At 43.7% G+C, this 14446-nt stretch overlaps 1 protein-coding gene across 1 annotated transcript; it reads left to right on the forward strand.

The window, feature by feature from the left end:
* The first annotated feature begins 6837 nt into the window (after nt 1-6837).
* Nucleotides 6838-8583, forward strand: LOC130360525 (piggyBac transposable element-derived protein 4-like). Its single transcript, XM_056563070.1, has one exon. The coding sequence runs from the start codon at nt 6838-6840 to the stop codon at nt 8581-8583; it is 1746 nt and encodes a 581-aa protein (XP_056419045.1).
* The last annotated feature ends 5863 nt before the right edge of the window (nt 8584-14446 follow it).

Raw genomic sequence — 14446 nt, forward strand, 5'->3', positions numbered from 1 at the left:
GGGACAGTTAAGTGCAGGCCACGCTGACTTGACAGATGACTTTGACTTGACTGACTTGTGACTGACAATACTGTGACTGTGGCTTACTTGTAACTTGTGGCTGCAGACTTTACTTGAGGCCTCCTTTGACTCCAGACACACTCCTAGACTTGACTGCACTGGATCTCAGCTTAGCAGAAAGAAAAAGAAGAGACTCCTCCCAGGGCTTTTATGGGGGGAGACTCTGGTGGGATTCCATTTGTCACCCTTAGGTCACCTGGTCACTGATACCTCCTGGGTAACAATCACATGATAACTCACATGACAACTGAAGGGCAAAACATATGTACATGAGGGGACGGGTGTAAGGGGGTCCATGGGGACACTGCAGGGAGGCTGCCTCACAGGGCAGCAAGGGTATGGGGTAACAACTCCCTTACTGGGCTCCCCCTCTTAAGCACAGCCATCCTCGCGACCAGTCCTGGAGGGCGGATGACTGGAAATGGCCACTGGGGACTAGACTGACAGTTCCTGGGGCATTATTGTCGAATGTCCTTCCCAGGTCTGAATAAAAAGAACTGAGACAAGTCCATGTAGCATTTTTGTGAAAATGTCCATACATGTTCCTTTCAATAATGGGACTTAAACATATGGGATTCATTACCCTTATAACTACATTTTTTTTTTGGATCAGACTGCCTGATGCTCTCTACCTGATGCCTTAGCTACTGGGGCCCCTCGGCACTAACCACTTCTCCCCAGAACTCTATACATATTTTTATATAACATACCAGCGGTACCTTTATATACAACAACTCTGTCTCTCTACGTGCTTTATTTATATTTTCAGGAGAACCCTCTGGCCAGGAGAGTACCCTGTACTAGACAGGTGAATTATGGACTGGAAATGTTAGATACAGTCCTAACTAGGCATTTGACTAGCTTATATAATACATTATGTAAGCTGACTGAATTAGACTGTGTGTTATACTGGGAACATTTCTTAAAGTTATCACACTTCTTTACATACTTTACAGCATAATAAATGGCAAAACATATGTACATGAGGGGACACTGCAGGGAGGCTGCCTGGCAGGGTAGCAAAGGTACGGGGTAAGTACTCCAGTACTGGGCCACCACACAAATCTTAACTGAGGCATAAAAGTTCAGTGCACTGCATGTCTCAGTGCAATGTGTAAATTGGTTGTTAGATATTTATGTTATCCTGTTGTTTCACTTCTATTTACTGCTATATTTTATAAGGTTTATGTGTGATTGTGCTGCTTCACACTGTTATGTACCTTTTTATTGGCTATGAGTGAGGGACCCATATACTTACTCTCTCAGAGCCTATTCTACTTGTGGGGAGAAGACTGCTCTAGCCTAGCCTCTCTCGCATCATTCAAAGGAAATCACCTAATTTCCCTCCTTTCAGAGGTAAGCCTTAAATCCCCAGGATTGTTTGTGGCACCTTAACTCCTGCAAAATAAGGATTTTACACAATAGTGAAGAACACCTTTCTAGTCTGTTTTGAAGAATAAACAGGGGAGAAAACATTGGGAGACAGATACAAGAGTCTGTGAGAAGTTGTACAGGAACTCAATTTTTTACACTGAGACCATTAAGGGCTTCATGCCAGGCCTAGAGGATTTGCAGCCGCAGTGAACATTGCAGATTAGTGAATACTACTGTTATCTCTGAAATCCACTGGAAGCAAACCAGTGTGTATCCATCTGGACTAGTGCATTACCTAAAGGACAAGAGTAGAGCATAGACAGTATCTCGGACTACTCCTTACAGGCAATTTCTTCTGCCTTTTTGTTAGATTATGGTACTTTAAAAGGCTATGCCTCCATTGTACTGTATATTTACATTCTAAATTAGAGATTGATTATCTACACTTGTATTTTGGCTTATTACCTGCACCTTGCCATCATAGGCACCTCACCTTTCTTCAAGCCAGACACTATTTAGAGTGTGCATTGAGGAAACTGTCACCATTTCCACCTGCTGTGTAGCCCCCCTTCTCTGGGCTCCTTTTTGGTATAACTGAACATTACTGTGGCCAACCACCCCAATCCAACAAAGTGGTGGCATTGTAAACCTTGTCCCGCTGTCTTGAAGTTTTTGCAACAAACAGTACATACATGTACAACATTAGAACAGACAAAAACATACAAAAATATCACAGTCTCTAAAGTGCAAAATGGTAATTTAAAGTGACAGACCACTGATAATTTTCAGTAAGGGAGGCTATATATTTTATCCCCCTTACAAGTGAAACATAGTGCCTGTTTTTATTAATATGCTTTGGGGCATAGATCTTAAACCGTAAAATATTATGTTGGCTTAGCTTTTTTCATGTTTTTGTTTGTTCCTTTGTTACATTTAATGAGATAGCGCTCCATCTGTGGACTCAGGGCAGTTTTACTGTAAACCATAGGCATCTATTGTTCTAAGCACCTCTTTATTAACTCTCTGATGTAATGTTATATCCTGTCAAATTAATTATTATAATTAGAGATCTGGATGTTCCGGAGCTGCTATCTTTGCAGCTGTCTTCTTATTTACTTTTAGCCCTTGTACAGATTAGGTCTAAAGATACCACATGTTATTATCTAAGATTTCTTGTAGTTCCTTCTAAATGAATAGGAAAATATAATACTGTCGTGTTTATTGAGTATAATAAAAATAATATATAAAATCATGTATAGTATATAAGAACAACCTGAAGAATAGCTGGCATTGTCAGTTGTTATTTCCCATACTAAACAAAACTTTAATGATCACTGCTGAACCTTTAGCCACCTAAACTACATACTCCATAAATGCAATGAAAAATAGTTGCTAATGAAAATGACAAAAGCTACTAAAGTTGGTTCCCATATACCATACTGCCATCTTGGGCATCATGTTTTATTAGTATACAATGATTTGACACAGGCAACCTATCATAGATGTAATGAATAGATGTAAAAGATAGAGTAGAATGGATCCACATTGTCACTCTCCATTATCCTTACGACCACAGCCTGTCCCTTTGTTGCGGCAGCTCCAGTGCCTATCATCACTGATGCCACCTGCTTCATTCATCTGCTTTCTCATGGTGGTATCCTCCCTGTCACTGTACTCCCCTGGCTGGGCATTCCTAGGATACATGCGGGATCATAATCTCTTTAAAGTCCAGTGCCGTCTGAAGATGTGCTTCTCACACCAATGCCCAGTAGCCATAGCTTACATAAAGGTACCCTTTTCTTTTCTAGCTAAAGGATGTCTATGTTTCTCATAAGTTGCAAATGTGTTGTTCTGATCTGTATTCTCTATTCCTGATCAGCCTCATACCTGACTACTCTCCTTATATGCTGTCTGCCCTGACCTTCAACCTATTACCCATATTGCCAGAACCCTGCCTTTGGGTTGTCTTCCATGTTGACCAAACTACTAGCCGTGACTTTTGCCTGATCAACTATAGCTTTTATCTTTTTCTACAGTACCATGTTTGTATATCTCAGAGACTATTCTGAGGGTAGCATCCTGATACTGGAAAAGGTTAAAGGGGTATTCCAGGATTTTTTTATTTGACTATGCTACAGGGGCTGTAAAGTTAGTGTAGTTCATAATATAGTGTCTGTACCTGTGTGTGACAGTTTTCTCACAATTCTTCTTTGATTTTCACACCAATATTTATTTTTAACAGCATACAAAATTACTGTTGTCTCAGATTTTTCCCAGGTTGCAATGCGAGACCTGACTCACTAGTCAGCTGATGACAGGGAGCCTGTCTTCTTCAATGGGTGGAGGGATCGCTTGGTGGGGGAGGGATCAATCTGCAACTAATGCAACAGCTGTAAGCACCCTGATTGAAAACCACAGGTCTTTTGAACGGATGCAGCTCATTTATGTTTCAATGGGTGGGGTGGCTGATGTGTGGGCGGGAGGAAAATGGAATTATGGGATTTGTAGTCAAAAAAAGAAAAGTCAAACAGGAAATACAATTTCACAAAAAGCTAGCCACAGTGTTATGGTAATCTCATGACATAGCCATTTAGCCCCAAGACAAGCACAGATCCTTCCTAAGCATGTCCATTACTGCCTGCCAGGTACATACTAAAATCCCCTTATGTTGGATAACCCCTTTAATACTGCAAACCACTTAGCATATTTACTTACACTGCCAGGCCTTGTGTCACACATATCCTGATGTGGCTAGTGGGCTTGCACTTATGATCATAAAGTACACTAATGACCTGTTAGTTTGATAAATGTTGCTGAGAAGCCTTAGATCAAGGTGCATGTTGTAGATGTGCAACCATGTCTGCTTTTTTTTTCTCTACTTGAATTCACATTGTGTTTTCTATTCCTCTCTTTTTTCTCCCCCTCAGCCCAGGCCTATATAAATTGGTAGGAAGCTGCACAGGGCCCTATTCTTTCTGGCAGTCTCCCAGTCTTTTACTGGGAGCACATGGTAAGTGAGCTTTTACACCTGTTCACACTGGTGCCGGGCTGTGCGGCATCCATTGCTGCCGTAGTGCCGTGTATGTAGGGAGATGCAGCCCAGGATATGGTTCAGGTGGCATTAGGCCGGCTCTGCCAGTGGGTCATTCCCCCTGTGGGCACTGGTGTTGCACAACGCTGTATCTCTGGCTCTCTGATAGAGATGCATGTAGTGGGCGTGTAGGCCACAGCTTCATGCCTGGTCGAAACAGCGTCATTCATGCAGGGAGCCAGGGCCCCGGGCAGGAGATTGCGAGGGTACCAGTGGTTGGATGACCCGTGATCTGACACTTATCTCCTATCATGTGGATAGGGTTTTTTTTTTTTTTTCATTTTAATATTGGACCATTTAAAGCCATTAACCCCTTCCTGCTACAGGACGTATGCATACGTCCCAGCTGCTGACAGGTTCGTGCAACTGGACGTATGCATACGTCCTGCATTAATAGCTTCACTGTGCGGCTCTGCACAGTGAAGCCGCGGCGATCTCCGCTGCTATCAGCAGCAGGGGATCGCTGTGACATGTCAAGGGACCTGTCAGAGCGATCCCGCTGTGCGATCGCTCTGACAGGCTTTTCTACTGACAGGCTCTGCGATCAGAGCCTGGCTTCACTGTGCGCCTCTGCACAGTGAAGCTGCCAGCGATCTCCGCTGCAATCAGCAGCAGGGGATCGCTGTGACATGCCAAGGGACCTGTCAGAGCGATCCCGCTGTGCGATCGCTCTGACAGGCTTTTCCCCTGACAGGCTCTGCGATCAGAGCCTGGCTTCACTGTGCGCCTCTGCACAGTGAAGCTGCCAGCGATCTCCGCTGCTATCAGCAGCAGGGGATCGCTGTGACATGTCAAGGGACCTGTCAGAGCGATCCCGCTGTGCGATCGCTCTGACAGGCTTTTCCCCTGACAGGCTCTGCGATCAGAGCCTGGCTTCACTCTGCGCCTCTGCATTGTGAAGCTGTCGGTGATCTCCGCTGCTATCAGCAGCGGAGATCACTATGACATATACAGGGACCAATCAGAGCGGTCCCGCTGTGTGATCGCTCTGATTGGCTGTTCTCTGACAGACTGGCCAATCAGAGCGCAAATCACGTGACCTGACTGTTTCTGGCTCAGTGATCGCGCTTCTGACAGTCAGTCTGTCAGAGAAGAGTGAGGAGACAGGACGTGCTGCGGTTTGGTTTGCCGTTTTCACGGCAGATCAGCCACATAGTTAAAAAAAAAAAAGGAAAACCCACACACATTATCCAACTCATCACCCCATCTCCCCTGCCATCACCATATAGTTACCCCCCCTCATCGCCCCTCATCGATCACCCCCCTCATCGCCCCTCATCACCGCCTGAGATCATCGCCTGAGATCATCGCCCCTTATCACCGCCTGAGATCATCGCCCCTCATCACCGCCTGAGATCATCGCCCCTCATCACCGCCTGAGATCATCGCCCCTCATCACCGCCTGAGATCATCGCCCCTCATCACCGCCTGAGATCATCGCCCCTCATCACCGCCTGAGATCATCGCCCCTCATCACCGCCTGAGATCATCGCCCCTCATCACCGCCTGAGATCATCGCCCCTCATCACCGCCTGAGATCATCGCCCCTCATCACCCCCTGAGATCTTCGCCCCTCATCACCCCCTGAGATCTTCGCCCCTCATCACCCCCTGAGATCTTCGCCCCTCATCACCCCCTGAGATCTTCGCCCCTCATCACCCCCTGAGACCGTCGCCCCCTGTCCTCGGTGGTAGCTGTGGCGTGCTGATTAGTATTTTTAAATATAAATCAGCCGTCCGCTATCACCGTCCGTCACCCCTGTGTCACCTGAGTTTGCTGTCATCTGAGACCGTCGCCCCTGTGTCACCTGTGATCGTCGCCCCTTGTCACTGTTACAAAGTCAAAAAAATTAAAAAGTCAAAAAAAGAGCTTGAAACCACCCATTCACCTGTCCTTTGATCACCCTCCAGTGATCACCCCCTGAGACCGTCGCCCCCTGTCCCCGGTGGTAGCTGTGGCGTGCTGATTAGTATTTTTCAATATAAATCAGCCGTCCGCTATCACCGTCCGTCGCCCCTGTGTCACCTGAGTTTTCTGTCTGCTGTCATCTAAGAACGTCGCCCCTGTGTCACCTGTGATCGTCGCCCCTGTGTCACCTGTGATCATCGCCCGTGTCACCTGTGATCGTCACCTCCTGTGTCACCTGTGATTGTCGCCCCTGTGTCACCTGTGATCGTCGCCCCTTGTCACTGATCCTGTTGTCATCCCCTTGTTATAAAAAGTAAAAAAAAAAAAAAAAAAGTAAACCCTTTCCTGTCACCCCTTTGTAGTCACCCCCTGTTTTTTGTGTTGTGTACACCTAAGTGCACAACATGTCAGGCACATCACAGCGGATGTATTCGCTGGAGGAGGCCTATGAATTTTTGGCCTCAGAAACGGAGTCTGTGAGCGATGATGGGGACCCTACATTCCTAATCTCATCCTCATCCTCATCTTCATCCTCATCAGACTCGGACGTGCCACCCCCAAGGAGGCGACGTAGGCGGGCCACTGCAGCGGCCGCTGCGTTACCAGGCCCATCAAGGCTTTCTGAGCCCTCGGAGCCCTTTGACTCCATATGGGTAGACCCAGGCCAATTTACACCCCAAATTCCTGGGTTTACAGGGAATGCAGGGATGCAATTCCCATTTGCTGGGTTGGCAGAAAAAGACTTTTTTAAGTTCTTTTTCACCGATGAGCTGCTAGAGCATTTGGTTGCGCAAACAAACATCTACGCCAACCAATATATTACTGCACACCCCACCTCTAGTTATGCTCATCCGAATAGGTGGACCCCTGTGACCCCATCAGAGATGGCAAAATTTTGGGGTATAATACTGAGCATGGGGCTTCTGAAGAAACCCAGTATCCGCTCATACTGGACCCACGACCTGCTATATAACACCCCCATGTACCGCATGGCAATGAGCAGGACACGTTTTGAGCAGATAATGAGGTTTCTGCATTATAATGATAATGCCACTTGTCCACCTAGAGACCACCCTAGCTATGACCGGCTATATAAAATTTGTCCGCTTATAGACCACCTAAATGCCGTGTTCCAGGCGGCATATGTCCCAGGAAGGGAAATCTCAATTGACGAGTCCCTGGTGCACTTCAAGGGCAGGCTACAATTCCGCCAGTACCTGCCCAGCAAAAGGGCACGGTATGGGGTAAAGATGTACAAGCTCTGTGAAAGTGCATCAGGATACACGTACCGTTTTCGTGTATATGAGGGGAAAGACTCGTCAATTGAACCCCCAGAGTGCCCCCCTGTCCTGGGAATTACAGGCAAGATAGTATGGGATTTGGTGCACCCCATACTAGACCAGGGATACCACCTCTACCTGGACAATTTCTACACCAGCGTTCCCCTATTCAAGTGCCTCACTGCACGTGGGACAGTAGCATGTGGCACTGTCCGTAAAAACCAGAGAGGCCTCCCCAAACCTCTTCTGGCACACCCCATGCGGAAGCATGAGAGCAGGGCACTGTGCAGCGATGGCATATTGTGTGTGAGATACAAGGACGAGAGAGAGGTCCTTGTACTCACCACAATACATGGCCACGCCACCACCCCGGTTTCTGTACGTGGGGCCCCTACAGAAATCTATAAGCCAGACTGCATCCTGGCTTACAATAAGTTCATGGGAGGGGTGGACTTGTCTGACCAGGTGCTAAAGCCATACAGCGCCATGAGAAAGACAAGGGCGTGGTACAAGAAACTGGCTGTGCATATGGTACAGATGGCCTTATTTAACGCCTTTGTCCTGTACCGACATGCCGGCCAGAGGGGAACGTTCTTGGAGTTTCAGGAGGTGGTCATAAGGAACCTCATATTTGGGGACCAGGAAGATGCAGGCCCCAGCACTTCCGAGTCCTCACGGATTGTGCCAGGGCAGCATTTCCCCAGTGAAATTCCCCACACTGGGAAGAAGGGGAGGACCCAAAAGAAGTGCAGGGTCTGCTATAAAAGAGGGATCTGCCGGGACACTACATACCAGTGTGAGACCTGCCCAACTCAGCCGGGACTGTGCATCTCATGTTTTAAAATTTATCACACATCCCTGCAATTTTAATTTGATCCATCTTAGCCCCCGTGTATCACATCACATGCCACTGTTTTTTCTTAGTTAATTTTACCCCCCCCCCCCATTTTATTAGAATGTGTGGCCTAGTGTGCCACCTATTATTTTTCTTTTTACCCCAAAACCATTCCAGCAAAATATGTGGTACAGTGTGCCGCAAATTATTTTCATTGTACCCCAAAACCATTCCAGCAAAATATGTGGTACATTGTGCCGCAAATTATTTTCATTGTACCCCAAAACCATTCCAGCAAAATATGTGGTACAGTGTGCCGCAAATTATTTTCATTGTACCCCAAAACCATTCCAGCAAAATATGTGGTACAGTGTGCCGCAAATTATTTTCATTGTACCCCAAAACCATTCCAGCAAAATATGTGGTACAGTGTGCCGCAAATTATTTTCATTGTACCCCAAAACCATTCCAGCAAAATATGTGGTACAGTGTGCCGCAAATTATTTTCATTGTACCCCAAAACCATTCCAGCAAAATATGTGGTACAGTGTGCCGCAAATTATTTTCATTGTACCCCAAAACCATTCCAGCAAAATATGTGGTACAGTGTGCCGCAAATTATTTTCATTGTGCCCCAAAACCATTCCAGCAAAATATGTTGTACCGCAAAACCATTTATTTGGTAGTGTGCCACAAATTATTTTCTATATATCCTTCTGTTCGGAGACCTGAAGTGCACCAGCAGAGCACTAAATGTCCACCTATGGGGTGTTTTCTTAATCAGGAGAAATTGGGCTTCAAATTTTGGGGTCCATTTCCACCTATTACCTCTTGTATAAAAGTAAAATTGGGGGTAACACCATCATTTTAGTGTTAAAAATCAAATTTTCCATTTTCATTTCCAACTTCAACACAAAGTCGTCAAACACCTGTGAGGAGTTAATTCTCACTATACCCCTTGTTACGTTCCTTTAGGGGTCTAGTTTCCAAAATATTATGCCATGTGTTTTTTTTTGCTGTTCTGGCACCCTGGGGACATGCTAAATGCAACATGCCCCCAAAACAATTTCAATAAGCCAAATTTTGCTCCTTCTCTTCTGAGACCTGTAGTGCGCCAGCAGAGCATTTTTCACCCCCATATGGGGTGTTTTCTGAATCGGGAGAAATTGGGCTTCAAATTTTGGGGGGGTATTTTCTGCTTTAAACCTTTGTAAAAATGTAAAATTTTTGGGAAGCCAAGCATTTTAGGTAAAATTATTATTATTTTTTTACATATGCAAAAGTCGTGAAACCCCTGTGGGGTATTAAGATTCACTTTACCCCTTGTTACGTTCCCCAAGGGGTCTAGTTTCCAAAATGTGATGCCATGTGTTTTTTTTTTTTTTGCTGTCCTGGCACAATAGGGGCTTCCTAAATGCAGCATGCCCCCAGAGCAAAATGTGCTTCCAAAAAGCCAAATGTGACTACTCCTCTTTTGAGACCTGTAGTGCACCAGCAGAGCACTTTTCTCCCCCATATGGGGTGTTTTCTGAATCGAGAGAAATTGGGCTTCAAATTTTGGGGGGGTATTTTCTGCTTTAACCCTTTGTAAAAATGTAAAATTTTTGGGAAACCAAGCATTCTAGGTAAAAAATGTTATTTATTTTTTACATATGCAAAAGTCGTGAAACCCCTGTGGGGTATTAAGGTTCACTTTACCCCTTGTTACATTCCCCAAGGGGTCTAGTTTCCAAAATGGTATGCCATGTGTTTTTTTTTGCTGTCCTGGCACCATAGGGGCTTCCTAAATGCGGCATGCCCCCAGAGCAAAATTTGCTTCCAAAAAGCCAAATGTGACCACTCCTCTTTTGAGACCTGTAGTGCGCCAGCAGAGCACTTTTCTCCCCCATATGGGGTGTTTTCGGAATCGAGAGAAATTGGGCTTCAAATTTTGGGGGGTATTTTCTGCTTTAACCCTTTGTAAAAATGTAAAATTTTTGGGAAACCAAGCATTCTAGGTAAAAAATGTTATTTATTTTTTACATATGCAAAAGTCGTGAAACCCCTGTGGGGTATTAAGGTTCACTTTACCCCTTGTTACGTTCCCCAAGGGGTCTAGTTTCCAAAATGGTATGCCATGTGTTTTTTTTTTTGCTGTCCTGGCACCATAGGGGCTTCCTAAATGCAGCATGCCCCCAGAGCAAAATTTGCTTCCAAAAAGCCAAATGTGACTACTCCTCTCCTGAGACCTGTAGTGCGCCAGCAGAGCACTTTTCACCCCCATATGGGGTGTTTTCTGAATCGGGAGAAATTGGGCTTCAAATTTTGGAGGGTATTTTCTGCTTTAACCCTTTGTAAAAATGTAAAATTTTTGGGAAACCAAGCATTTTAGGTAAAAATTTTTATTTATTTTTTACATATGCAAAAGTCGTGAAACCCCTGTGGGGTATTAAGGTTCACTTTACCCCTTGTTACGTTCCCCAAGGGGTCTAGTTTCCAAAATGGTATGCCATGTGTTTTTTTTGCTGTTTTGACACCCTAGGGGCTTCCTAAAGGTGACATGCCCCCCAAAAACCATTTCAGAAAAATGTTCTCTCCAAAATCCCCTTGTCGCTCCTTCCCTTCTGAGCCCTCTACTGCACCCGCCAAACACTTTACATAGACATATGAGGTATGTGCTTACTCGAGAGAAATTGGGCTACAAATACAAGTAAAAATTTTCTCCTTTTACCACTTGCAATAATTCAAAAATTGGGTATACAAGAACATGCGAGTGTAAAAAATTAAGATTTTTAATTTTCTCCTTCACTTTGCTGCTATTCCTGTGAAACGCCTAAAGGGTTAAAACACTGACTGAATGTCATTTTGAATACTTTGGGGGGTGTAGTTTTTATAATGGGGTCATTTATGGGGTATTACTAATATGAAGACCCTTCAAATCCACTTCAAAACTGAACTGGTCCCTGGAAAATATCGAGTTTGAAAATTTTGTGAAAAATTGGAAAATTGCTGCTGAACTTTGAAGCCCTCTGGTGTCTTCCAAAAGTAAAAACTCATAAATTTTATGATGCAAACATAAAGTAGACATATTGTATATGTGAACAAAAAAAAAAAAATTATTTTGAATATCCATTTTCCTTACAAGCAGAGAGCTTCAAAGTTAGAAAAATGCAAAATTTTCATTTTTTTCATCAAATTTGGGGATTTTTCACCAAGAAAGGATGCAAGTTACCAAAATTTTTTAGCACTGTGTTAAAGTAGAATATGTCACGAAAAAACAATCTCGGAATCAGAATGATAAGTAAAAGCATCCCAGAGTTATTAATGTTTAAAGTGACAGTGGTCAGATTTGTAAAAAAGGCCTGCGTCCTTAAGGTGAAAATGAGCTGTGTCCTTAAGGGGTTAAAGACTGTTGGGGTCATCTAAGCATTAATTGCCTATTGACCTGTTTCGCAAGTAAGTCTCTTGTTTTCTACTGTTTAAGCCCTATTACATACAGGAAATAAAAATAAAAATAAATAACTTACACTCTGCTGTAAGAAACCAATAGAGTTTGTATAAGTGTGTGAATCTGTATGTATGATTTTGCACCTTTGTAGATGTCTGAAAGGGAAGTTAAATAGTGTGGTAAAAGTTGTACAAGTCCACAGTGTAAGTGAAAGTACACAACCTTGAAGATGGATAAGTAAACTGGTTGGTTGTCTGAATGTGAGCCTTGTCTTAGACCAGTGTCTAGGTGCATAAAAATACATGCACATTTGGTTAAAGAGATCTGGACGGGCATCTGGATAAATAAAGGAACACTGGATTCTAGATGGGTATTGTCTGCATAGATTTACGTAGGTAACTCCATAAGTGATGCCCCAAATTAGTAAGGCTGCATTCTCTGTTTCTAGCATAACATCAGGCTGTGCATCAGTATTGTGTTAGAACGGATGCCAGCATGTAGCCCAATGTATTTCCAGCAGGCATAGTGACTTTAACCCCTTAAGGACCAGGCCATTTTACACCTTAGGATCAGAGCATTTTTTGCACATCTGACCACTGTCACTTTAAACATTAATAACTCTGGAAGGCTTTTAGTTATCATTCTGATTCCGAGATTGTTTTTTCGTGACATATTCTACTTTAACATAGTCGTAAAATTTTGTGGTAACTTGCATCCTTTCTTGGTGAAAAATCCCAAAATTTGATGAAAAATTAGAAAATTTAGCATTTTTCTAACTTTGAAGCTCTCTGCTTGTAAGGAAAATGGATATTCCCAAAACTATTTTTTTAATTCACATTTCCAATATGTCTACTTTATGTTTGCATCATAAAATTGATGTGTTTTTACTTTTGGAAGACATCAGAGGGCTTCAAAGTTCAGCAGCTATTTTCCAATTTTTCACAAAATTTTCAAACTCACTATTTTTCAGGGACCAGTTCAGGTTTGAAGTGGATTTGAAGGGTCTTCATATTAGAAATACCCCACAAATGACCCCATTATAAAAACTGCACCCCCCCCCAAAGTATTCAAAATGACATTTAGTAAGTGTTTTAACCCTTTAGGTGTTTCACAGGAATAGCAGCAAAGTGAAGGAGAAAAATCACAATCTTCATTTTTTACACTCGCATGTTCTTGTAAACCCAATTTTGGAATTTTTTCAAGATGTAAAAGGAGAAAATGTATACTTATATTTGTAGCCCAATTTCTCTCGAGTAAGGACATACCTCATATATCTATGTAAATTGTTCGGCGGGCCCAGTAGAGGGCTCAGAAGCGAAGGAGCGACAAGAGGATTTTGGAGAGTACATTTTTCTGAAATGGTTTTTGGGGGGCATGTTGCATTTAGGAAGCCCCTATGGTGCCAGAACAGCAAAAAAAAACACATGGCATACCATTTTGGAAACTAGACCCCTTGAGGAACGTAACAAGGAATTAAGTGAGCCTTAATACCCCACAGGTGTTTCACGACTTTTGCATATGTAAAAAAATCATTTGTTTTCACTAAAATGTGTGTTTCCCCCCAAATTTCACATTTTTGCAAGGGTTAATAGCAGAAAATACCCCACAAAATTTGTAACCCCATCTCTTCTGAGTATGGAGGTACCCCATAAGTTGGTCTGAAGTGCACTACGGGTGAACTACAATGCTCAGAAGAGAAGAAGTGAAATTTGGCTTTTTGAGAGCAAATTTTGCTCGGGGGGCATGTCGCATTTAGGAAGCCCCTATGGTTCCAGAACAGCAACAAGAAAAACACATGGCATACCATTTTGGAAACTAGACCCCTTGAGGAACGTAACAAGGAACAAAGTGAGCCTTAATACCCCACAGGGGTTTCACGACTTTTGCATATGTAAAAAAAAATATTTTTTTTCACTAAAATGTGTGTTTCCCCCCAAATTTCACATTTTTGCAAAGGTTAATTGCAGAAAATACCCCCCAAAATTTGTAACCCCATCTCTTCTGAGTATGGAGGTACCCCATAAGTTGACCTGAAGTGCACTACGGGCGAACTACAATGCTCAGAAAAGGAGGAGCACCATTAAGCTTTTGGAAAGAGAATTAGTTTGGAATGGTAGTTAGGGGCCATGTGCATTTACAAAGCCCCCCGTGGTGCCAGAACAGTGGACCCCCCCCCCCACATGTGACCCTATTTTGGAAACTACACTCCTCACAGAATTTAATAAGTGGTGCAGTGAGCATTTACACCCCACTGGCGTTTGACAGATCTTTGGAACAGTGGGCTGTGCAAATGGAAAATAACATTTTTCATTTTCACGGATCACTGTTCCAAAAATCTGTCAGACACCTGTGGGGCGTAAATGCTCACTGTACCCCTTATTACATTACATTACATGAGGGGTGTAGTTTCCAAAATGGGGTCACATGTGGGCGGGGGTCCATTGTTCTGGTACCATGGGGGCTTTGTAAAC

The sequence above is a fragment of the Hyla sarda genome, chromosome 1, assembly GCF_029499605.1.
Source record: "Hyla sarda isolate aHylSar1 chromosome 1, aHylSar1.hap1, whole genome shotgun sequence".
Classification (NCBI taxonomy): domain Eukaryota; kingdom Metazoa; phylum Chordata; class Amphibia; order Anura; family Hylidae; genus Hyla; species Hyla sarda.

Coding starts and splice junctions, on each gene's coding strand:
- LOC130360525 (XM_056563070.1), top strand. CDS start 6,838: ATGTCAGGCACATCACAGCGGATGTATTCGCTGGAGGAGGCCTATGAA.